The sequence below is a fragment of the Pezoporus wallicus genome, unplaced genomic scaffold (assembly GCF_028554395.1).
Source record: "Pezoporus wallicus isolate ANWC-B61680 ecotype Strahan unplaced genomic scaffold, APGP_CSIRO_Pwel_v1 contig_1181, whole genome shotgun sequence".
NCBI lineage: Eukaryota > Metazoa > Chordata > Aves > Psittaciformes > Psittacidae > Pezoporus > Pezoporus wallicus.
This window is the reverse complement of record NW_026641428.1, coordinates 3,812,487-3,839,629: the sequence shown is the minus strand read 5'-3', so window position 1 is coordinate 3,839,629 and position 27,143 is coordinate 3,812,487. Positions and strand designations below refer to the sequence as shown.

Sequence of the window (27,143 nt, the reverse complement as noted above, 5' to 3'; positions counted from 1 at the left end):
TGTAACCAGCTTTGAAGAAGGGAAATGGTCCAGTGGAAGTAGTAATCAACACCATGAAAGAGGTGTGTTTAAACTGCTATTCTCAATTACCCTCTTAGCAGGTCATATTTCAGAAATTATTATTTTCATTCACTAATATCCCAGGATGGTTTTGGTTTAAAATCTTGGTATCATCTTGACAATTACTAAACAACTGCCACTTCAAATACTTTCCATGACAATCAGTGTATTTTCACATGTATAACCTGCCCTGCAGATAACTGTAAGAAATCAGAGGCCCAGGAGATAGATGAGAAAAAACAGAGGCAGAGAAACTTTTGGGGGAGAAGATTTGAGTAAGACTCCCTTGCTCAATCAGATATACTCATATAAGCTATGCAATTGCTGAATTTCAAGTTTACCTGGCTTTTTCAAAAGATGCTCTGTAGGAAGTAAATCTGGACAGCTCTTCTTCCATGGTTTACAATTTCTCAGGTTTTTTATCTTTATCTCCACCTAAGTGGAGGTACATTTTTCATTCATGCCATTCTGCCCTTACTTTTAGCACATTTTTTGGTAACACACAAGGTCTCTATGGATAATAGAGGTTTCAGTAATTTTCAAGAGTGACAAATCTCAGTTTTTCAAAAGCAAGAAGTGGCAACACAACTTTCTTCAATGGAGTTGTATAAAATAGAGCCTTCAAACGTGGTTTATGGCATCAGAAACCATCTGCATTTTGCTATTTGCATAGGTGGAAGGAATCAGAAAGATATCCTGTCAGATTTCCAGCTGAACACAGCACTCCAATCCCTTTGTATATAGAAGACACATTATTACACATTAATGTTACATTTTTTTACTTTTTTTTTAATTTTTTTTTTATATATATATACAGTCTTTGGTCTGTAAGCACATTGGTTCTGTGTGCACATACACAATACTGTTGAACAGTAGGTTGCATAGAGTCTGTTACCCAAGAACCTCACCTACTTTTGGCACTGTTGACACAAATCCCAGAAAAGTGTCCTGGCAAGATTAGCATCCTACATCAAACTTTGATCTAGAGACTGGAAGAAGTGTGTACATAATGTTTAAAAAGATGTTTATTTTGGGTCCTAGTTTGTCTTCTTTGGGACACAGTTTTTAGATCTTGGATGAAAAAGGAGTGCAAAATTATTTTACAAACACCCTTATTTTATTCGTAGACGTGATGAAATTCTGCTGAGTGTTCAAAGTTTGCTGTGATTTACGTTAAGTGAATTTTGCTCAAATTTCCATGAATTTAGAATACACTACTTCTAGTAATGTATGACATTCTGCCTTCTCTCTCGTTACCCTACCAAGAAAGTGATGTAATTATAAGAACAATACCTAGACCGTACTGTGTCCAAGGAAGCAATGAACCTGTCATCTGCTGTTTTTTCCATTATACCCCTGCTCTCATCCATCTGAACATGCAAGAACAGTTATAGGAGTGAGGTCTGGATTCACAATGGTGCACTTGAACAAACAACTTTCAACATGGAATCTCTGCAAAAAGACACTAATATCTGCAGAGGTCAAAAAATGTAAGAGGAAAAAAAAAAAGAAAAAAAGAAGAAAGTGAGAATGAGTTTATCCTAACTGTTGACATCAATGCTTTTGGGCATTTGCACGACAAATCAAGTCTACTTCTAATGCAATTAACCACCAAACTGAATTTTAAATTATGCTAAAATAATATCCTACAATTACCACAGTTTTTTTTCCCCAAATTGCTAATTGACCACATTACCTACTATTTAATATATCAATCCAGTGTTCAAAAACTTTATGTTGGAGGAATGGCCACTGTGATTTGATAGGCAATTTCAATACCAGCACTTTTAAACACAAATATAGCAAAAATATCTGAAGCAGATCTAGAATATATAAAGCTATCTTCTATCTTACTGTAAGTAACAAATCAAGCAACTATTACTTATAGCAGACTTGGCAAAAGCAACAGGAATGGACAGAAGAGATCTGAGCGTAATGCTCTTCACTACTGAGAATCCCAAGAGATAAAGTTTGAGAATGGATATTCCCTTTTGTCCAGAAGTTCCCAAAAGAATACAAAATAAATAATATTTCAAAGACAGTACAAGTGAAAATACTGCTCCCATTGTGTCAGTTACATACACATACAGCATGCCTACGTATACAGAATGGCGTGTTGTCTTCATTCACAAACAGGAAATATGGCAGTGCGCTACCAGAAGGCTTTGATACTCCTAATTTTTTCTGACGCTGAGATATATGAAGAAACCGCATTCACAACTTATAATTTACTTCCAGTAGCAAACAGTTCTTTCTGTTCGTGTCTCATGATTGAACTCAAGGATTAATGCTCCTCTGAGCAAGTGCCACCAGTGAGATACCCGTTTGTCCCGTTGGCACCGCTGGTCCCATTAGTGGAGATAGCACTGTGTGGGGTCTTTGAACGAGGTACTGTTTCTTCCTCATCTGAGCTTGACTCAATGTCACTTCGGTCATCCTTTGCTACCTGCAGAATTTGTCAAAGAAGCAAGCAGTAGGTCATTGTAAGGAAACTGAGCTTTCTTTTCAAGAGAATCTGGGAATTCAAACATTTTTCAATTTGAGCTTTGAAGGCAATCATCTCATCTTTGATGCACTTCTCTGCCTTTGCCTGGCTGGACTCACGTCAAACACAGATGCCTGCACACACATATGCTATATGCAAAGGCAGAGGGAGAACTTTGCACTGGTGCACTGAAGGTAGTATGTCCTGGTGAGGACACAGCGCTCAAGGCAAAGGCTTTTGAACAAGCTGAAGTAACCAACAATCCAAGCTCCCAAGTTCAATCCAGCCCTTGTCTCTCTGCCCTTCTATTACAACTTTATTTCTTGTTCTTTCTCTGGGGTGCTTCTTTTTGACCTGGTAATAAGAAATATTAAACTCAACTTCCTCCCTGTCACCTCCCAACTCATTCTCTAGAGGCCACATGGCTCCAGGGAACAGTGCTACAAGTGGCAGTAGGAGACGGGAGTACTGGTTGAAACATAACTCACCGCACCAGGTAACTGCAGTCTGCAACTTCAGGCAAGTGGTGAGAAGGGGACTTGGAAACCATGGACATAGTCCACTTCAGTCCCTATCACAGGAACCACAAACATACTTGAGCAGTGTAACTGACTGCCTCATCATGTGACTGGAAAACTGTTTCAGAAACAGACTGACCTTAATTGCTAGGGATTTCCTGCTACTTTCCAGCTGACTTCTTTCCTGCCAGTTTATACCCATTTACTAGATGAATGCTATTCCTTAGGTTGAGTCCACTATCCAACTTTGTCGAGCTCTTTGAAGGTCACAGAGGAAGTTCACTCAGGTTGAGAGATGAGTCCCTTTTGAATCCCTGAGGTGACTTTGCTTCAACCCATTCAGTCAGATGCACCCAAAACAAGCAAAAACATGAGGGAGCCAACAACAGTCAAGTTAAAGAGAGCTAACGGGGCAACAGAAAATAAAATCCTGCAAACAAAAGGCCCTGCCCCTTGCCTGCCCTTTTTTTAATGCGATGTTTTCCCTAGGGAGGTAACAGTAGCACTGCCAACCTATAAGATTATAGGATAACTCAGGTCAGAAGAGACCTCAGAAAGTCTGTGCCCAGCATCCTGCTCAAAGTAGGGTCAGCTGTGGAGTCAGGTACCATTACCCAGATCTTCACCCAGCCTGATCATGAAAAACCTGTTAAGAGTGCATCAGATGAAGTAAAAAAAACCAACATCAATGGAAAGAGGCCTAAAGTCTAAGCTACATGCAGCATTAAAGATGCAGCTATCCATGCCTGCTTCTACCCATTTGTATAGCTGAGCTTCTAATTTGTTCAGAATTTGTTCACATCCATGCTGTGCCAGTTGCCCCATCGGGCAATTACAACTGACTTTAGCAAATGGACATAAGGGGGCAAAACACACAGCAAGTCTTTTTCCCAAAGAAATAAAACCTCTTAAAGAACAGGGCCACTGCACGTATTTTTTTCTTACAGTAATCCTCCTCTACTCCTGAAAGCCCTCATGACAATTCTGCTCTCCAGCTCTCACCTCAGAAACAGCCATTTGCTTTGGGGTTCCCAATGTATCCCTGCAATATTGTAACACCTGAGTGACTGTTCTGCTTGGGAACAGAGAAAAAAGAAACACACAGTTCCGTATCTCTCCTAACAAGTAGTTTTTAATGTCAATGTCTAGCAAGTCTGAAATTCTGATAATATGAAACTAGATTTCACACTTACAAAGCTTCAATTAAGAGATTACTTCAGTCTCTTTCTTATAAAGGGACTTCAATATTCAAACTGTTGGGGATACACAAATACACTGAGAATTATACTTTTATCAGACAGAAGAGAATGGGCTGAGTACAGGGTACTGAGTGTCTGTGATCAGCACAGGGCAGACCAGATGACTGAAAAATTCTGTGTCATCTTAAATTCTCTTAATATATCAGATTCACTGCAAATTCTGCTAAGGTTCTGCCCTAAAGCCAAACAATCCGAAGAAGATTCTATGCTGCAGCCACTTCTTTTAAGTATCTGATCCGCTCTCCTTACTTTTAAAATGCAGCAACACACCAGGGTCTTTGGACCTAAAACCTGGCGCGAATGCAACACATCTTGCAGTACTTGGTTCTCTTTGTTTATCCTCAAAAGAACCCATTGGACTAATTTCTACAGGAGTCTAGAAAATACATATCTAGGTTTATAAAACTCCTAAGCATAACAGTGAGTAAGAAACAGATGATCAGGACTAGTTAACAATTTCATGATAATTGCTTTATCAGCTGAGCTGTTCCAGAGGTGGATACTAGTAATACAAAAATAAAACAATAATTTAGAATGAAGATCTACTGTAAATTATTTGTAACGTGTTGCGAAAACACTGCTTATTTTACTGCAGGAATGAAAAGAATGGGGCTGCAAGTGAGGAAGTAAGATCTGAAGGAAGAATTTTCAGTGTATATGTCATACATCTGCATCTTTAACCTGGTCACTGTCCTATTCTGAGTGTCTCACCACTTTTGTAAAACCTAAATTTGTTTGAGCTACAAAATAGAGGACTTATGCTCTGAAGTATGCTTCCCGCATGGTGACAGAGCAGCTGCTGCTGGTACAGACCTGTAGAAAGATTTGTAACATAATACCACCCAAATGCTACAGATAAAATGAGTTTGAATGGTATTGGGCAACACATACACAAGAAGTAAAAATGGACTTTAAAGACAGCCTTCATTTAAATATTTAAGCACAAAAAAATTGATAAAAATACGAAGCAGAAACTACAAATTAAAACCAAAAAAAAGCAACAAACCATAAACACCAGTATTGAGCAGAATAAATTTTTAGCATAGTAAATTTAAAGAAACTTACATGCAAGGGGTTCCACTTGCCAGCCTTCCAGCACAGCACAAGGGAAAGGATAAACAAGCAGAGTAAGAGAGAGTATGAAGCACCCTTTGAAGTCACTGGTGTAATTCAGACAGGACATCTGAGGCTAATAATAGCTAAAAGCAGAGGAGAGTGAAGTATGGCTTCCAGGCAAAATACAGTTCATGAATGCACTGTCTTCCATACAGAGCGAGTGGCAGACTCTGGGCTCCGTCCAAGGCAAGGCTGAGCTCTCCAGTACATTCATAGAAAGCAGTTTTCTGCAGAACAATCCCATTCACTTCAGGGGTGGTCACATGTCTAAAACATCTACTCATGAGTTCTAGCTCTACTCTTTAAGGACAAAATGCCCTACACTTCACATGATCTCTAAGTGTTGGTGCTACCATCTAAATGTGAGCATCATATCTGCACGGCAACTGTAGTGGGGCTAGTATTTCTGTGAATTTTATCTTCCTGACAAATGTAACAATGGCAGCAAGACACTATATTTTATCCCAAATAGTCTTGCTGTAGGACTCTTGGAAAAAAACACATGTAGCCCTTCCTAGAACCTACCATTACCACCAAAACCCCAAAGAGGCTGTGATTTGTAATTTTGCCACTAGCAAAGGCAATAGATTTTCAACTTTTAATAGTATTGCTATCACTACCAGCTGGAAAACTAACACTTTGCTAACAACTACTATAAAGAATAAAACCAGAACTGGCAGCTCCAAGAAAGCAGTTTGCTTGGGTTTTTTTCTTTTTTTAATCCAATTTCCCTAATGTAGTTTGGTTCAGTGTACTGGATTATAAAAGAGAACTGTGGAAGTACATAAAATACAATCACTATAAAGAGTATAATCTTGCTAGAAGAAGTGGAATAAAGTTACCATGGAAAGAAAGAAGAGTTCACATAAAACATCTGTCTTCAGCAATGTGTTATGGATTAGAAAGAAAAAGTAACCAAAGTCAGTGACCCTGTACTGGTACTGAAAACACTAAAATCCTATAGAACCATGCTGTCTTACCTTGCCCTTTGATATAGCTTTGTAGGCCGCCTTTATGATTAGGTAAGACCAAAAACAGTGCAGAATTTGAAGAATCACAAGCAGCACGTTGAAGACCCACAAGGCAGGAAAATTGCCCAGAGCTTCAAACAGTTCAAACAACGTTGTGTTTAATATCCTAGAACAGAAACGAACAGAAAAATAGTAACACTTTCCTTAAACCAACAATCTAAAAGAATCCCTTTTAAAATCAAGGTAAGTACTTGATTAGATATGATCCACACAGTTTGTTCTGAGTGACTCGGACTGAATCCCATGGGTGTCTCCAGAGAGAAACAACATAAAAATGTTGCTTTCAGTGTTTAATTTAATTTTGCAAACCTCAGAATGATCCTCAAGAGTCTTGCATCTGAACCCCTCTCTCCCAAACCCAACCTCAAAGCTGACGGGTTTATTTCAGTGTACACAGGTATGGATGTCTTTGCCCTCTTGGTATCAGCAATTTGAGTGATGTGCTGTGTGGAACTGAAAATAGCCTGAGACTGCTCAACTGAAGTGAAACTCCAGCAGCATGTGAAACAATGGCACATGTGTGTCAGGATTCAGCCTTCTGTGGGATTTTCTAACAATGGGGGACTTTGGCTGAGTATCCCCACATAGACGCTTATATAGTGAAAACCTCAGCACCAACAGGAATATAAAGTCAAAATAATCAACTGGTAGAGGTGCTGAACCCTGGGTACATGCACTAACCACTGAAGTATTGGATAGCTCTGGTGACCATTTGTCCTGTGTTCAGCAGTAGCAGTCATTTTTCTGCTCCTTAGTAGCTGGTGCAGTTCTGTGTTTCTGACTTTCAGCCTGGGAACACTGCTGATAACACCGATGTTTTTAGTTACTGCTCAGTAATGTTTACTCTGACCAAGGACTTTCTGAGTTTCATGCTCTGCCAGGGAGGAAGGGAAGCTGGGAGGAAGCAGAGACAGGACACCTGACCCAAACTAACCAAAGAGGTATTCCATACCACAGCACATCATGTCCAGTATATAAACTGGGGGCAGTTACTCAGAAGGGACAGATCACTGCTTGGGTTCAGCTGTGTATCGGTCGGCGGGTGGTGAGCAGTTGTATTCTCTTCCCTTGTTATTTCCCTTATCATTATTATTATTGGTGGTAGCAGCAGTGGTTTGTGTTATACCTTAGTTACCGGACTGTTCTTATCTCAACCTGTGGGAGTTACATTCTTTCGATCCTCCTCCCCATCCCTCCGGGAGCGGGTGGGAGGAGGGAAGAGTGAGTGAGTGCATGGTTCTGGGCTGCCGGCTGGGCTTAAACCATGACAGCATTTTTTGCACTAAATCCAATTTTCACACCACTTAGGTACAAGCAAGAGCAAGATTTAATGGTAATATAAAGGACAGGTGGACAATAGGGATACATGTGGGCAGCAAGGCATGAGAGATCTTATTGTGGCCTTTCAATACTTAAGGTGTGCTCATAAGAAAGATAAGAAAAAACTTTTAAATAGGGCTTGTTGCAACAGGACAAGGGGCAATAGTTTTAAAATAAGAGGAGAGATCTAGTGGTGAAACACTGGAACAGGTTGCCCAGAGAGGTGGTAGATGCCTCATCCCTGGAAACATTCAAGGCCAGGTTGGACAGAACTCTGAGGAACCTGATCTGGTGGAAGATGCCTTCACCTGTGGTGAAGGGAGTGGAACTAGATGATCTTTAGAGGTCCTTTCTGACCCAAACCATTCTGTGATTCTATGAAATTCTGGCAGTTCTAGACATTTGAACCGAGTTATTGAGAAACAACATTTCAGATGCAGGCAGTAACAGTGATGTTGCAATATGACTTCTGAAGCTTGTGAATACCACATTAACTTTTCCAATTCTAATTAGCCCAAAGACTTTGCCATAGTGGATGATTTCAATCTGGACCTCAGCAAACAGCCTGAGAACAGAGAGTGAGTTTCAACAGAGAGTTTCAACAGAGAGTTGAAACAATGTTATTTTTGGAAACAAATAATGCTCTATGAGTGCCTATTATTTGGGGAGAGAAAAAGAAGGCAATATAAGGCTTTATCAACCTCCAACCATTTTCCCTGCTGGTGTAAATATGCATTATAAAGTCCATTGGCTTTATGTTTTCTTTTTTAAATTAACTATCAACCGCTAGCCACTAGATGGCACATTTAATCAAGCAAACGACTGTACAGCTCTTGGGCTGCACCAGTTTTGTCTGAAGGCAGGAGATGCAACTGAGGTCCTTCAAGGGCTTCAGAATAGCACAGCTCTCATTTGAAAAGAGAGATATTTGGCTCAGCTTCTTAACGGGCAAACACATTTCCCACAATCCTTTCCAAGAACATAAAAATCAGCTCAAGTAGTATTAATAAGAAGTTATTTGCAGACAGCAAACCCAGAACACAATATTTAGTGGTGATGATTTATGTGTATGAACAGCATTGGTAAAAAATCAATCAGTGATTGCTAATGCACCGGCCTTAATACTTGTAGGACACTTCATAATAAATTTTCTACATTTTTATTTTTGCCTTCCTACACTAAACTGCATGTTTGCTCCGTAATTTATTGTGAAGTATATGTTTTATAACCTTACTATATAGCAGTGTTTCTACACCGTCTTCTGCTTAATGAAGTGAACATCAGAAAAACAAACTGTTTTCCAGTTTGCAAAAACTCCATCACAGCTATAACTCTTCAGTCTCAGCTTTGTGTAATTTATTCTGCCAATGGTAGCTCTACATGGCACAGCGATATCCCAGTTTATAATTCAAGGAGGTGCTCTCATGCATATCAAAACACAGCTGTCATCAGCACTGTTTTACTTCACCAGTTACTATTTCAGTTCTAACCACTATAACAAATTCAAACTTGAAATCAACAACTCCTGCGTGTAAAGCTACCATTGTTTATATCCACAAACTGTCTTTTTTCACATGTAAAATCTTATATCCTTCAGAATTGTAAATGCAGTTTTGATAGGTTTCTATTTACATTTTCATTCACTGAACCAAAATGACCTCTGGGAACCTTCCACAGCAGTCAAGTTAAAACAGCAGCCTTAGAGATGAAGATGTCTGTTCCCGCAGAAGTCCAAAATATCAGGAAGATAGCAAGGCCAAAACCAGTGCTTCTGGTTCCTAAAGCAGTTTCATCGTGCAAATAAGTCATCTGCTATGTATTAGATATGGGAAATAAGCCTTCAATGAAAAAGCAGATCTCTTTCTAACCTGCTCATGCCTGGCAAACTAAGGGCAGGACTGGAACTCTCCATTAAAGCTGCATAAAGACCCCTGTAATTGTTCAGCATTCCTAACAGGGGTCAGTGACCTGATGTGGAGGGTAGGTGTGCAGATGGAGCTAAGGCTACATCTAAGCATGTAGGGCTGAGCAGAAACTGAATGAAAAATACAGAAAACTATAAAAAAATGGAGGAAAGTAAATAATCTTTCTCTCTCAGAATACATCGTTTCATGTCAAGTCTGAAATGGGGGGAAAAATCCTAAGGTTAGTAAGCAGAATACAGACAGAAATTCTTACAGAGATGGAGGAAGGGAAGGAGGCAAGCAAGGTTAAACAACTTTCCACCAATTCCACTGCTGAAAGTATTTGACAGAAGCATTTTAACCAACTACACAAATAATAGACAGGAAAAAGCAACATGAGAGTGGATTACATGAAGAGAAAGTGTGTATATGATGTATATGCAAACAAATCTTAGTTGCAGATACTCAAAAAGGTAATCAGGCACTTAAATCTCCAAATGTGCTTGCTAGAATTTTTCAAAGCTCTCCAGTGGTTAAATCCCAGCTTTTCATAATGAATAGTGGAAACTGACTCTTGGCTATCTGACTTGAAACAGCTGGACTTGATCTCACAGGGATAAATTACTGTAAGCTGCAAGTGCTCTACCTCTTTGAGCACTGGTCAGCATTTCTTGGGTCTCTACTATTTGAAACAAAATGTTAGCTTCTGGTTTTGAAAATAGGTTCTGGACTGTAGCAATTTTTCTGAGGTCCTGAGAGATTTTGATATCTGGACAAAACTATATAATCTCATGGAAAGTACTCTTCCCTTGTTAAATGCATCCCAAGCAGGGTCATGCACCTGGCCACACAAAGATCTCAGTTTAGTATCCTGAATTAAGTATTGTGGTTGATGAAGGCAAATGAAAAGAAATTCACCACTTAAGATTGAATCTACTCTTAGAGAACTGTGGGGTAGACTTTCAGGAATGCTGCCACAATGTCTGAGTCACTGGGAGAGGTAATTCTGTACTTACTTTACTGCAGCTGTAATTGAACACTCAGAATAAAATTTACACATTTTCAACAACTACTAGACAATGAGCTGCATCACACCAACAATAAAGAAGTTTTTCTTTTCTCTACTGTCTAAATATCTAGCAAGAGAAAAGCAGTACTTGGAAGGCTATCAGCAACAGGCCCATACACTGACTCGGGTAAGATTACACTCCTTTCTCTCAACTTAGCTGGCACAACTCCGGGCTCTTGGATAACACTAATTCTTGGCAAGTTGATCACTTGTCTTCCACCAGAGACGGAGGGAGAAAAGAGAGATGAAGGAAGAGAGATAAAGAGAGAGGGATGGTGGAAGAATAAAATGCTTATTTACATTTGTTTGAGCATTGCCAAAAATGTGCTGTGTTTGCTTCTGAAAGGACCCGGAGAAGAGTGAAAGGAGGTGAGAAAGAAGGCCATGTGGAAAGAGTAGGCAATCTTCCAGACAGGCAGGAAATTCATTATAAACTCTGCAGAATGAAGCATAGCAGGGTGATGGCACTATCATCACATCCAATGAGAGCAGAAACCATGCAGCTGAAATGAGCTACTGCAAGTTGCCTTAACTTCTGCAGCACTGTGCAGTGACCAGCATATTATGCATGCAACATGCTGAATGAAAGGCATGTTGTTACCACAGTGCAATAGTCAGAAAGTCTCAAAGTATAACCAAGGACAGCAAAACATGATACTAGTATGCCTAACTAATTCAGAGTAAATGTCTTTATCTCTTTTACCAAGTGTATATTAGACAAGAATATTCTATACTGCACCATAACCAGCTGCACTGGGACATCCTTCAATACTGAAAATAGATAATTACATCTAGGTGGGAATTAATAAAATTCAGATCCTATTTAGTGCAAGTAATCTGACAATACTACTGCCAGCAGTGCTTTAAAGTTTCTGCTTTTTTGAAATTTTCCTTTAAAAAATAAACAATTGCACTTCCTTCTGCCCCAAAGCATAGTAGTTTGTTCTCCATTATATGTTGTAGAAAGTGACCAAGACCAGAGAACAAACAGTTAGGAGTCCTAAATTCTGGATTTAGCTGTTTTATTAACTTACTATATGATCAAAAAAAAAAATTCCAAATTTCTCTCCATAGTTCAGCTTTTGTTAAAGATGGGAATAAGGTATTGGTATATCTCATCTGCTACATAAAGATGCTGGGAGAATTAATTCATTACCTTGTTTATAAAACACCTTGAACTACTTGCTAAAAAGATGCCATAAAACTGACAGGTAGAAAAAAATACCACTGAGATTCACAGATAAATGAAGAGGCAGTGAAGTGTGAAAGCACACATATGTGCACATGTTGATCGGCTGTAGGATGATAAATCAGCTACATTTCATCGCTAGTCAAGATTTATCCCTGGGATTTAGACTTGACTGGAATCTAAGACTTCATATCCCAGGCTGTCCTGATTACTTACAGTGACAATGCCGAGCTAACTTTACACAACAGGTGACCTGATACACAGATGTTTCTGCATAACAGACTTCAGATGTGTTACCCAACTTTTTACCTGAGAAGAGTATGAGATGATTTCAAGGCCAGGTTGGACGAAGCCTTGGGTGACATGGTTTAGTGTGAGGTGTCCCTGCCCATGGCAGGGGGGTTGGAACTAGATGATCTTAAGGTCCTTTCCAACCCTAACTATTCTATGATTCTATGATATCCAAGAGAGTCATTAAATCAATGAAACCTTGGTTTACATCACTTTCATGTTCTGGAGCCCTCAAGCTGCAGCACAGCTAAATATTTAATTATAGCAAATCCAGTATATAAAGGGCTGTACTGCCAACTTTGCTCCTCTTCTGAGTTTCAGACCAGCCAGCTGCTGTTGTCTATATCACTGTTCTGCTCTGAACAGATGCTTGGTTGTTGGTGAGTGGAAGAACAAGCTGGTTACCCTTTTCAGATCCTGCTGTCTCTTAGTTTTTCAGTATCCTAGAGCAGGATTCTTGCTACTAATCAGTGCATAGCAAGTACAAGGGCAGCAGCAGAGATCCGCTGTGAACTGAGAAGAGTCAGATGAACTGCATCAATGAAAAGGGAAAGAAGGATAGGGAGGTGAGAGAGATGAACTTTTAAAGCATCTCAGACTGATTCCTCTAATTTTTTGGTTGGTGATGCTCATTACCCTCTTCTTTTAGATAGTTGAGGAATGACTGCCACAAAATGCAGCAACAGGAAAGATAAACTCTCACATCAGCATTCAGAAAAACATTAAACCTACGCACTTCAATTTTGTCAGTGAGCTCAGCCATCATGTGCAGTTCTCACACATACCAGCCCCACATCAGAGGATTTCCTGACATGATGCTAACACAAGCTCAGCTGCTGTAAAGATGGGTGGCTCCTGTCCTAATACTAATCAGGAATAATACCTCTTTACAGAAATCACAGCCCTGCCTCTGAGACTGTGTTATTTTAAGCCCCGTATAGATCAATAGGCTTTCCAATTACTTAACTAAAATGATGGAACAGGCAGGAAATTATTCATGTTTGATGTACTGTAAAAGAAACCATTCTGATCAAGCTGTCACTGTCTTGGGTTCAGCTGTGCTTTTCACTCAATTCTTTCATCAACAGCTACTGCCCATTAACTGATTTTGCAGCCACTGGTATGAATAATAGTATTTCCACTCTTGTGGATAGGAAAAAACAAGAATACAAGGTCAGAGACACCTTCACAATCTAAGCTCAAATCTCAAGAGAGCCTTTCAATAGACATTAGGATGTGAATAGAATTCTAATTTCCTAGCAGAATGCAATTATACTCAGCAAAATGTTGTACCAGTAATGTGTTCTGGCAAAATGCTTGTGTAAAGGCCTGTGATCATAGCACACAGGCACAGAGATACTATGTTATGCTAAGAATGGCACTTCCAAATCTGAAAATCTCCAGGCACACATAAAACTTTAATATGAGCAACAGAGAATATCAAGATCCATTTGCCTAGAGTTCATGTTCCAAATAAGAAAGGCATTTGTTGTAAAACTACAGGAGGCCTGTTTCCAACCTTTGCAAAACAGGGTATCAGAGAACAAAAAATCCTTCCTCCTGCCTCTTTCTATTGACTAAAAATAAGTACAGTACCTCTGTTCAAGGAGCATTTCTTCCCTTTGCTTTTGGAGCACACACTAACACACTGCCTTGTGTTTAGTTATATGCCATAGCAAACATTTCAAGGGAAAAAAGATTACCCAGACTTTCTGTAAATGCAGGAACTAAACTGAACTAGTTCAAAAGCCCACAAAACACCACACAACAGCTACAGCCAGTTCACTGCCAGGTACCCAATGTCTTTCAGGTGGCTTACATCCCATCAATAGCAGGGGTATCACACTTCGGATTCATTGGTCTAGTCCTGAGAACTGCCCCTCCCTACAGTAACGGAACAGTTTTAAAACCCATAAAAATCACACTGCTTAAGGAAATGTGGTGGAGCAGTGTCTGCCAAGGACTCACCTTTCAAACAAATGACTTAAGTATTATTGTTCAGCTGTAGAAGAAATGCCGAAAGATGTGGATGGGGAGGGAAAACCCCCACCACCAAAAACCTTTGCCTCCACAAGCATCATAAAAATTTCCTTCACACCAAAGTCCGGGAAATCAGCCTTAAACAGTTTTCAGTGTAATCCAGTGTGCTTAGTAATGATCTCTGTTTTCATAGCTACAATAATGATCTCTATTTCCGTAGCTGTTATGGGTCAAACTCTGCCATCGTACAATGCAATGAAACCAACGGAATGCGCTCGCTTACATGGTTGCTGGGTATTTTCCATAGTACAATGACCTCCTCCTAGCTGAGCACTAAAGAGACCCTAGCTGCATCACAGCTGTTGATCATGGTGTTCAAAAGCCATTTACTATTTCAAGCTGTTAACTATCATACTCCCATGCTTTTGTACAGCTATAATTTTTATGTCCCACATACATCAGCAGCTTGCAGGAAACCAGTTCCTCTTTTGTATCAACTCTGTAGCACCAGAGAGTATGCTCCACTAGCTGCAAACCCTGGTGCTACAGATACAGCCTCTAAGAGAAAAGCGGCTGAGAAGAGGCAGAATATTTGCATTTGCTCAAACTACCTCCAGCCACACAGACTGTCAGCATTTGTATAGGTTGTGTTACTATATTACCAGCACACTCTTCCCTCTAAAGAGTGAGCAACGCTTAAAGATGTACTTTGGGGCAAAGTTTCCTCACATCCCTCTCTTTTAGAAAAAAATAACAATCGCCCCCCAAACCAACAGTCAAAATGCAAATTCCTATGGTTTGCCTCTTTTTTTTTTCCCTCCTTCCTGCAAATGATGCAACTTCAGAGGAGACTTCAGCTGACTAGAAGGCAGCTTATATGGGAAGCTGATTACCATGGTGGAAGCAACTTTCAGTTCAGCCTCCTTGGGTTGCCCATACTCCGCAGTCACCATGCCTTGCTGAGCTGATTTAAAAGTAGGTAACACATCTGGCCACACGAAAAACACCAATGCTGCTTCCCTTTCCCTGAGACATTTACAGTCATCAGAATAATTCTGAGCAAAAGAAGTACCACAGCACAGGTTTCTGTCCTGTTTTCAATCAGACCACAGGTTTTAGAGAGGACATATTTCATAATAAATGGAGGAAAGGGAGAACACTGGCTGAAGAGCCTATCCCTGACAACAGAAAGCATTATTACAGCCACAGGGTACAGTCTGTAGAAACTAAAAATGAGGATAAGAATCAGCTTTGGAAGCCTCATGAAATCCTTTCTCTCTCTCTTTTTTCTTTTTTTTTTTGTGATCACAAGAAAACCTTAAAAAAGGAAACACCGAGCAAATGCCACATTTTGTTATTTACACTGCAAACCCACAGTGGTGAATAACACCTGTAACCTTTCCATTTCTTACAGCTTCTCTGTAAACAGCTGGATCAGTATTAACCTGGCACACCAAAGACTTCAGCTTTGCTACATATAGCACTCAGAAGCCTGAGTTCACAAGCACTGTAAACAATTTGAGGAAATAAAATAACCAGGCATTAGAATGGAGAACATCAGATAACGTTTTGACAAAAGCAGATGTGATGAAAACATCGTATATGCTCTGCTCAAGAGCTAAAACAAGAGTTGTGAGTAAATTTACGGAGAATTAGTTAATGAAACCTTCTTCTTAATCTATAATAGAAGTCTATGAGTTCTTCAAATATACTGTACTTAGCTTGTCGAAAAGTTTTTATCAAATGCTTTTGATAAACTAATGGGTTATAAATTGGCCACTGAAACTACAAACAACTTGAAATACAAGCACATTAGATAATTTTTGTTAGCTCTACAGTATTCACTCAGTGACAGCATAAATAACATCATGAATAAACTATCAAAATCATAATTTATTCCTTCAGTATCTGCTACACACAAATAGACTGTGCGCTGGTTTAGGTAATATTCTAAGCAAAATGTGCTGAGACCATATTGGAAGAGATTTATTTTCATAATAAAAAAGTTATTTTTCTGTGAAACAATCAGAGATGTTTGTCCAGCTCTATTCATAAAATGTGTAAGGCTAGAAAGGTTTTTGCTGACTTCACAATCCAGTGACAGTAACTAAAACATCATAAAACATTGTGTTCATTCAGAGCCCAGACAAGTTCTGGGCAGTTAGGATTTATCTGGCTACCTACATTCTTGACATGCCAAGTAACTGACCAGGATTCTTGCTGTAACTACTGCCTACATATTGCTTCAACATGGCAGGATGCTTTTTAAGGGTAGGTTTGAGCTTTCTGTTTTACCAGTTTGTTCAGATGAATGAAACAGAGTGATTCGGCCATGGTCCACATGCTGCCTTTCACAATTCACACGCTTTAAGGGCCAAACAGGAGGAAACGTGCCAGGAAAGAAAACCAGTATGAAAGATGATGACTCAACTTCCTTGCATGTTAAGAGCTGCACAAAACCAGTCAGTATCAGCTAGAAAAAGAACAAAGCTAGGAAAAAGAGGTTTAGCAAATCTCTGCAGTAGCTGCTGCCCATGGGGGCTCTGAGCTACCCTATTTGTAACTCAAGCTGCAATTTCGCTCAGAGAGAAGCTGATTCCAGAAGGGAGAGAGAACACTGTAAACTGGCAACACTAAATCAGTATTTGGAGACCCAGTGTGCACATTAACAGCATGGCTATATTCCACACTACTGCTCAACCAGTGATGAAACTTGGGAAGAGCTATTCAGCCAGTCACGTAAAGATAAGAGAAAGACTGGTAATAAGTAACTAGGGTTCATTACAGCACACCATGGTGAACAGAAGTTAATTTTAACTCAGTGATGATCATGCCATGCTTGCCTGGTTCACGCAGATACTCACTGCCATGAAAAGGCAATTAGAAATCAGCCATGAGCCAGACTGCATGTACTCTCGTGAGCTTTACAAATGAAAAAATAAGAGGGAACAACATTGTTGTTCTTAGGAATGCTTATATAGGACTTGTTAGCATAAAAATCCCATTTAGCAGTTGATGAGAAGACACACAACTGAAACATCTTTGAGTTCCAACAGTGAGAATTATTTTTGCCGTCTGTTTTTTTGGACAGAACTTTTCCAAACAGCCTTGCAAAGAGAAGATCCAGTTAAGACATACCTTCAAACATTAAACTAGGCCACACCAACTAATCAAAGTGTCTGTCCTCATACTTTCTATTGCGGAACAATAGTCTGGGCACTGATAATGTCTGAGGGGATCAAAGACAGGAAGACATACAGACTACCTGGACCATACCAAAATTGCCTACATGAGAATCTGGGCAAAAGCACATGCAGAACATAACTTGTGTTATTTATAATCAGCTTAAATCAGGCTTTCATTTACATTTGTACAGGTAAGCCACTGTTTTGCATTTTTCAGTGCATATATGTAATATCTGCATGCTGAGACCTTACAGGTCACATGAATGCAAGCACCATTTCCTGGCTTCCTCATCTTTTGACAGCAGTACTTTGTCAGGAACACTGTGTTCTACCTTCACAGCATTAGGAGATTTATTCAAACTGCCATATCAAAAAAGCATCTAGTCCAGAAGAATATGCAAACCAAGTGAGTAGTTTTGGATCTCTTATACAGCCCAGACTTGAGAAGTTTCATGGTTCTCACAACATTCTAACTCTGTAGTTAGCAATGATCAAAGAAAGACCAGAAAACGCAGCACATCACCTCTTAACTCACATCTCCTGGAATGGAAGATGCCTATTTGTCCTCTGCAGAGCTCAAAAAATGATTCAGAAATATTACACCCCAATGGAATTTCCCTTCCTGGACAGTGAAAGAAAAATAAAACAACAGCAAAAACCAAACAATTCCTTTACGACCAGATAGAAGAGTATGACCATGTAACTATGGCAAAACCAAGCATTTGAGGCCTGGGGAAGAGGAATTGCAAGGATTATTGAAATAAAGAAAGGCCTGCAGCAACTACTTTGCCAGACTGGTTAGACTAGACAAGGCCTCATGTAATTTACATCAGTTCTTTGGTCTGAGATTGCCTTCATTCTCCCTAAAACCCTGTATCACCTGAGAAGGCATCATGTTCCCCCTGACTCATGGAGAGTTATGTTTTATGTTGTAATTTGCTAGAACAGCGATTATGCACAAGTGGGAGAATTTCACAAGCAAAATGTCTTGTCAGTGAAAATAGCAGCTTTACTCCTACATTCACTTAGCAGCAGGAGGCACAAAGTATCCTGGGGTTTTTGAATTATTGTTGAAATGAACTCCAGATGCCTGCAGAAAGACTTCTAAATACATACCTAATTGCCAGTTTCTTTTGTCTTAGCCACACTGCTAAACAGCCTTCAAAAACAGCATTTGACACATTCTGAATTCTTTATTAGCACCTTTATGCAAAATTAAATGGCACTTGTGCAAAGCCAGAGCACAACAGCATGCCAGTGCTTATAAGCAATGTTTCTGGAAGCCTATCTTGGGTATTTGTCTTCCTATGTGTGGGAAGTTTTCTTATAAATTACAGTCTTCCTTTTACATTACATGCACACCAATTTTATATCTCTCAGTTTTTATGACAGAAAAATTTTAATTTTAAGGAATATTAATCAGGCACCAAATTTTCCTATTTTGAATATTCAGCAAAGGAGAGCAAAACTATGCTTCCTGGCCTGCTGCCACTCCAATGACTCATCTTTGCTGACATGCAAGCTAATGGGGGTGAAGATTTAGAATTGCTGTTTCATAGAGAAAAAGGAATTGGAGAGACAAGCTTATACGTCCCATACTTCATCCCTCCTAACCCAGACTCCCAGAGGCAATGCCCACAGTACTGAGAACTATGAAACTGCCTCTGGACTATCTGTGTTTATAGGTGTATGTAAAGGTAACAATTAGAAGTACATATATCAAGGCTTTGGTCTGGAAGTAAGTCTTGAAAATCAAAGATCACATATACAACGCAGAACCATTTACATATTCAAATAAATAAATGCATCCTTTTGTTGATTAAGGGAGAGGAGAGGCAGAGGGATCGCCAGTGTAACCACTCCATCTGTGACACAGGAGCACACAGCACACAGTCAGCTGCTGCATTACTGTAATACACAATCCCTCTGCCTTCACTGCCTTCAAACGTCTATGCTAATTTTTTCCATCCCAGCAGCAAACCTCACCCGTGGCTGTGGCTTGCTGCCCTCATTAACCCAATATTCAGTACCAAGGAAGCCAACATCAATACAGAAGATACTGTGCAGCACTCTTTCCTTTCCCTTTTCCCCAGATCTACTTGCTTGGATTTTTACCCTGCTTTCAGTACACTGGGCCAGTGTTACTCTGTAGAGCAGGATTCAGACATGACTCAATCTAAAAGTGACATGGAAGTGCTGCTGTCACCTAATGTATACAGGTACAGGTGGGCACATCCAGAACACCAGCACAAAGCCACAGCTGTAAAGCAGGGCTCACGATTTGGCACTTGCTAGATAACTTATCACTGTGACATTAATCACTTTCTGGGACTTTGCCAGTCAGATGGCATGAGATGTGTATTAGGGACACTTGCACATGTCCATGATGTCTGATTCCCATTAGCCATCTCAGTCTTTAATTCATAAATTGCCTAGTCCTAGGCAAGGACTTCCTGCACAGTGTCACACTTGGCTGCAACAATTCATAGAAATGACTTGAGACAGCATGAACCTCCAATTTCTGAGTTTCAGTTCCATTTATAAACACAGTGTTATTTTAAACATTTCAGGTGGAAAGTGTGGACTTTCCAAAACTTGAATACCATAGTAAAGATGTAAAGGATGGAAATATCTGGACCTTGCTGATTTTCGGGTGTCTGAAGAGAAAAAGCACACTGGGCAGCTGCTTCTCTTTTGCTATTTGAAATAATACAGAGTAAGATTTAAATGCTGGAGTCATAGCTAAACACATAAGGCAAGTCACAGAATCACAGAATGGCTGAGGTTGGAAAGGATCTTTGGATGTCAACCTGTCCACTCCCCCTGCTCAACCTGGGTCATCTGTAATAGGCAGCCCAGGACCAAGGCTTTTGAGTATCCAAGAATGGAGACTAAACAACCTTTCTGGTCAGCCTGTGCCTGCCCTCAGTCACCCACACAGTGAAAAAATGTTTGCCAATATTCACACAGAACCTCCCGTGTTTCAGTTCATGCTCACTGCCTCTGATCCCGGCCCTGAGCACCACTGAAACTAGCCTGTCTCAGCCTTCTTTGCACTCTCCCTTCATGTATCTATTACATACACAGATAATATCTATCCTAAGCTTTCTCTTCTCTCACTGAACAGTCCTACCTGTCTCAGTCTTTCCTCAAGTGACAGGTGTTCCAGTTCCTTAATCAATCTTAGTGACCCCTTTGCTGGACTCCCTACAGTAGCTTTGTAACCCTCTGGTTCTGGGGAGCCCAGAACTGGACATGATACTCCAGGTGTGGCCTTGCCAGGGCTGAGTAGAGGGGAAGGTTCACCTTTCTCAGCCAGCTGGCAACACCTCTCCTATTGCAGCTCAGGATACCATTAGCTTTGTTTGGCACAAGGACACATCGGTTGCTCATGTTCAAGCTGGTGTCCACTCGTATCCCCAGTTCCTTTTGTGCAAAGCTGCTTTCCAGCTGGTAAGACCCCAGCATATACTGGTGCAGGACTTTACACTTCCCTTTACTGAACGCCATGAAGTTTGTGTCAGCCCATTTCTCCAGCCTGTTGAGGTTCCTCCTCAGGATGACAGCACAACCTTCTGGTGTACCAGCTGCTCCTCACAGGCTGTAACATGAGCAAACTTGCTGAGGGTGCACTCTGCTACATCATCCGCTTCATTAATGAAGATGTTGAATGGGACTGGACTCAGTATTGACCCCTGGGGTACACTGCTAGTTACTGGCCCCCACCTAGACTTCATACCACTGCTCACCACCCTCTGGGTCTGGCTGCTCAGCCAATTTTCAATCCACCTCACTGTTGCTCATCTAGCCCACATGTTACCAGTTTCTCTCTCAGGATTCTCCAGGAGGCAGTGTCAAAAGCCTTACTGAAGTCAATGTAGATTATATACACTACTCTCTCCTCATTCACCAAGCCAGTAGTTTCATCATAGAAAGCTGGGCAGGTACGACTTCCCCTTTGCCTATCCCTTTGTGAACCCATCCAGTCATCATCTGGCTGCCCTTCCCTGAAGCAGAGTCATGTATTCCAGTCCCCAGTGGCAGAACTGTGCTGGTAGAATTGGGTTGTCCCTCCATTTCTCAATAAAAAACAGAATGCAATAGGCAGATGAAATCCTATGAGCAGGAGTGCCACCATTTTTCCTATGTGAGATGATCTAAGTATAAAAATACCTTACTTCCTTTACAAAAATTCAGTGAATGGTGAAGTTAGCTTTAAGGAAAGACTGAGGAAAGGGATGCAAAGATGTTTAAAAACTAAATAATGGCTCACAGGAAAAAATAACAAGCCTTTTTAAACATGCAGTTTGTTTGTCTATCCATTTTGTCCTTTTGTCATGGTCCTTCACCAGCTTACAGTGCAGAAGGGACCAGGCATTTCCACGTTATCTTTGGAGTCATTAAATGCTAAATGAGACTTCTACATTGTATTGTTAAGCAGAGCTGATGACACAGCTCCATAAGGGCACCTTGGTCTCATCCTGTTTGCATTAACAAAACCTCAGAGATATCACTATAGAGGATTTGAAAGGAAACTGTGCAGAGAGGTTGATACTGGCATCTGTAAATCCTGTGTGCTTAAATAAGGAGCTTGGTGGTAATCTCTCTAAATAAAACTCTGCAAAGGGTAGCATTGGCATTCTTGGTGCGTCCCTAAACCAAAACTGTCACTGCCTTCTGATGCTCTCACAGGGATACAGATATTTGCGTTAGTTCTGTTCATATGAAACAAAGGATGCATCCAGAACACAAAAGAGCAAGGCCAATGCCTTCTCCCAGCTGTCCTCATATACAGGGCACAGGTTACAGAGAAATTTGAATAGGTTTCTACAGTGAAGTACACCAGTATATTTCCTAGCTCGCCAACTGCCTTCTGGATGTTGAAGAGCCTAGATAAACGATCAAACAACTATGTCCTGTTTGTGTCGCAGAAGAGAGAGTATGTGCACATGCGAGCAGCTGCCTTTGTCTGGTAAGAGATGAGAAGACAGTAACACCTAACTATCTTATAGGTGTATTACAGAGCTTCTCCAGGACCCCTAATTTAAAGGGGGCATTGAAAAGGAGAAGCTTGCAGCAATACAATCTGCATGGCAATAAAATCCTTATACCGATTTCAGTGGGCCAGACTCTTTTTATCTATGTTTTCTTTAAGCTGAACACATTTATAAAGTGTGCGCTGAAAGCTAATGAGAAGAACCTACCTTCAAGCTTAGCCTCTGATCAGTGCTGTCAGTGACTAATACTTTATTTCTCTTCTAACTTCTTGCCAACACAGGCAATCAACTGCTAACCTGAAGCTATGTGATCTCCAACCCACTTCTACTTTAAAAGCAGCAGAAACCCATGTTTCTTGCCTAGGACAGTAAACACAATGGCACTACAGCACATAGGCTATTTCAGCACCTGGTTACGCCTGAAACTCTCCTTAGTGCTTTGGGACACAGTAATTTCAATGAATCATGTTCAATTACAACACAGGTATCTTCAAGCTTGTTTGATGCTTAGCATTTAAGGAAAACTATATGCTTACTCACCATAAGGGATATATACCAAGCCTACTGACAATGAAGACAATGGCAAATGTAAGGAACAGAAGGTCACTCAGTTTTTGACACTTGCAATAGTTTGCCATTTTGGCAGCCTGCAAAAGAAAGAAATGTTTGTTTACTTCCATGAGGACAACCATGTTCTCCTATATTGTGCATAAGCTGTAAGAAAAAGATATAAATTTTTAATGAAATCACTAACATTTTCATTGAGCCACCTCACAGATAACCTTGTAACTCTTCTCCACGAAGCTGCTGGAAAATGCCTTCTTGGAAAGAAAAAAACAGGCTGCATAAAACCAGAATACATCCCTCATTTCTTCCTTCCCCTTTAATTTCCTTTTTGAAATCCTACAATTTCAGATTCACAAAACTCTTCTAACCTTTTCTTGAACCCCACTGTGTTTATGCCATCCTTGCCCCCAACCTCTTTACCTACCCGTGTCTCACCTTTCCAGTATGCTCCACTTGCATTTTCAGCATTCATTCATCTTCCACCTGCCCTATGCTCTCTGTCATTCTTGTCTTTGCCATATATAAACTTTGTCTCAAATCTCCGACATTCTCCTACAGCATCTCTTTTTCCTTTCCGGCCTACACAGAACAGAGTCCACCTCAAAGATTTTTCCAAGTCTCTCTTCCCCTCTCTTTCTAACTTTTGCTTTCCAACTTGCTCCCTATGCCTATTTTTACATGCCTCTCTCATTTGCCTTCATGCAGTCTTCTGACTCCTCCTCAGCGAAGGAGTCACTAATTACTCTTCACTCAAACTGCTCATTAAAACCCCGGTCTTCCATGAAGTTTCTTTGCTCTCTTCTCCCTGAAGAAAACAGTATGTACAAGCAAAGCTGTTGTAAGACATCTGTGCTGCTTCCACAGCATTCACGTACGTAAGCAGTTACTTATTTTAAAACATCTGCTTCCAGGCAGGGACAGTCTTTCTGCTTTCTGTCAGATGTATCTAAAGAATCACTGCACATGAAGTGAAGTACATGAAAAACGCAATTTAGTGTCCACTTAAGTAATTGGGAACTCTTTCAAAGCCCCACTCCTAGGGGACCTGTATCCATACTGAGAAGATGCTTACTTCTGCAAAATTTCCAGAGGGCTAGAAGGGAGAAAAATTACCACAACTATGCAGACAAAACACTATTCTGAATGCAGAATTCAAACCAGAAGATTGCCTAAAATGGTGACAGGCACTATCGCGCTCTGATTTTTTTTTTTTTTTTTGTATGAACACACTGAATCTGAAAGGGCTCAATGCTCATGTTAGCCAACCTGGATGACAAAACTAGCCTGCACTGCTGGATGTTACCCAATTTCTGCAATATTTCCACTGAAAACCTGAATTTAAAGGATATTCCTCACTAGCAGAAAACAGGTTAAGAAGGGGGAAGCTCACAAAACATGAGGAAAGCCACCACTAGTACGAAGAAAACATAACCGTTCAAAATCAGCCCTATATCCCTGTAAACACAAATGAGTTTAAGGGAAAAATAACACTTTGGTGCCAACATGCAAAGCAGAAGAGTCACTAAAACTTTGATTTTCATGTGACTGAAAGTTCACATATGAATTCTGGATGTATTTCCCTGGCAGCAGTCACAGTAATGTCAGCAGTGTATAGGAGTACATCTTTCCCCATATGGCACCAGGGCTACGACCTGCTGCCCTAGCAGAAGAAAGCCCATTGAGTCATAATGGCCCTCCTAGTAAATGTTTGTCAGGGCTTGTGATTCTCTATTTTACACTTTAGAGTAGCGTTAGTATTTCCAGTCAGAACAGACTGAACAAATAAAGACCACTGAAGTATGTGCCTCATGGAGAAGCATATTTGCTGAATTTTTGTAAATCATGTGAGAATACCAGCAATTTCTCCTTGTCTTAGCCAGTGACTGAACAGAGGAATTGAGCAAAAGTACGTGTCTCGCTGTGTTCAAGGTCAGGTTTTAGCTAGCCTATTACAGCTGCTCTCCAGTGCTTTTACAGTTCCACAGATAATGGTCTGATCTGGAATGAACTCTTTTGAGTATGTCATTCTGCTGGTAAGAAAAGAATCACGAAAGTTTGGGTAAACCCACAGCTAGCACAACGGATTTACACACATTGCTAAAACAGAAAAATAAACCTGTAAAGATGTAATTATTTCCTAGAGGAGAAATCCAGATTCTCTGTTGCTTTCTGAGGCAGTCATGTGCCTTCTAGATTAAAAAAAGATTAAAAAATAAAACCAGATTTACAGCCCTATCAAATCAGAATGTCAGGATTTTGATTCTGCAATACGTGACTCACACAGTGAGGCTATATTCTTGCATAACAGCATCTTTGCAACTACTTTAATAAAAGGTCATTTTAGATGAAGTTATTAACTTTGCTTTGATCACAGACAGCCCAATCTCATCATTATCCAGAGCTGTCTAAAACTGATGCAGGTACAGGATGACACCACATCTAAATTGATGCTATGGAAGTTACAGACCATCTTGACTTAAAATAATTCCAATCATCCCTTCTTCTCCAAAGCCAGATGCTTAATACTGCTATCTGGATGCAGAGGCATGGGGACCTGGAAAATCCTGGGGACCAGAGGTCAGCTCACTGCCCATATACAAACAGCCATCAAATTGTCCAGCACCCTCTGCCCAGCAAAGCACAGCAGAAACAAACTGTAACAACCTGATTCTCTTGGAGATGGTGTTATTGCCCCAGACACCATGTCACAGGGGTCAAGAACCAGAAGCTTCTATCCCACAGTCACCACCTTCCAGATTTTGCAACTTTTGACTTTACCATGTTATATTTCATATCTGTGTAACTCTCCCTGGAAATACACTATATAAATCACCATTACCATCTTGATCTGGACTTTTCTTAGGAAATACTCATTTTGCATTACAAATAGATTCTACCTAATAACACGCTAGCTTGCTGAATGGTGAATGCCATGTACAGACGCTGATAACATAATTTTCTCACCTCTAGGACAACATCAGCCGCATCGTGGAGACATAAGGTCAAAGTTCCCACTCGTGTCAAATTGGTTACGTATGAGAAGGTTATCAGGGTGACTGTTACAATGTGATGTGTAAACATGATGCCAAAGTCCTGGAGGGGGGGGGAGGGGGGAGGGGAAAAAAAAAACACCAATGAAGCAAACAGCGAGATTCAGTACTCTCACAGAAAAATGTATGGATGCTTTTTAAACCCAGCATTATGGTTATGTTACATAAAGATCTTGTTACATAAGTGCATTAAATACCCAACTACACATTTCATTCGCAGTGAATAAAATAATCATTGTATGTTAATAAAATGCAAAGACATTACTGAAACTTAGGCAATATTTACACTTCTCAGTTCACAGTAATTTAACCTAATAAAGTAAACATTTGTGGCTGAAATTACTTTGCAAATGCAAATATATATATACAGATCAAATTACACCATATTTTTTATACATCAAGCGACATACAATATGAAAAATAATGTGGCATTCACAAGAGTTCTAATAGCAATAAAGAAATGGGAAACACATTTCCACATCACTAGGAGTTATCAGCAGTCACTTGCCAAGCACAACTGAGAGCTTTCACAGAGCCAAAAATGCCAGCACCAGTTTTTTGTTTTTAATGAAGCTGCTTTGTCTTCTTCACACTGTAACAGGGTCAGAAAAGTCTTCAAATAAGCTGGCGTACTTCCTCCTACTCAGATCTAACCTGCTGCTGCCTCCCAAATGATACAGGTTAGCTGGTCTTTAGATCAGTAACTCTGAGCTATTTGGCCTATTGAAAAATATAGGGAGCAACAAAGCTCTTGTAATATCACATTCCCAGATGCATGTCAAGAGGCAGGCAAAACAGAAGGAACAGAATGCCTCCCTGGCCTAGATTACCAGACCGGTTTCTGAGAGAACACAATCCACAGAGATGAGACTCTCCTCTGCAAGGCACCAACTCAGCCAAAAAGCAGTCTTGCTGGAGTTTGCTGAATTACCTGCACAGCTTTGAGGAAGTGCTATCAAAACTCTGAAGACCACAGTCATCATTTGACTCGGGATTTTCTCCATACACAGGGTGCAAAGTTACTACCACAGCTCTCAGCAGAGCAAGTAGCTCTTGTGTAGAGCTGTCCGAAAGGAGAGAGATCCACGCATCCTGCTCCACAAGCATTCTGGAAGGTGGAAT

General features: G+C 40.3%; 1 protein-coding gene across 5 annotated transcripts in view; it reads right to left on the bottom strand.

Moving 5' to 3' along the window:
- Window positions 1-1,067: 1,067 nt before the first annotated feature.
- CERS6 (ceramide synthase 6) overlaps window positions 1,068-27,143 on the bottom strand; it is a 120,391-nt gene continuing 94,315 nt past the window's right edge. For 4 of the 5 annotated variants that reach the window (XM_057423794.1, XM_057423798.1, XM_057423797.1 and 1 more), the window contains 5 exons: window positions 25,936-26,064; window positions 22,945-23,051; window positions 6,419-6,575; window positions 5,388-5,411; window positions 1,068-2,506 (listed from right to left, as the gene is read on the bottom strand). In XM_057423794.1, coding sequence (XP_057279777.1) covers window positions 2,345-2,506; window positions 5,388-5,411; window positions 6,419-6,575; window positions 22,945-23,051; window positions 25,936-26,064 — 579 coding nt within the window. In that variant the 3' untranslated portion in view covers window positions 1,068-2,344. The remainder of the gene's footprint in view (window positions 2,507-5,387; window positions 5,412-6,418; window positions 6,576-22,944; window positions 23,052-25,935; window positions 26,065-27,143) is intronic. The other variant, XM_057423795.1, reaches the window with a different exon arrangement.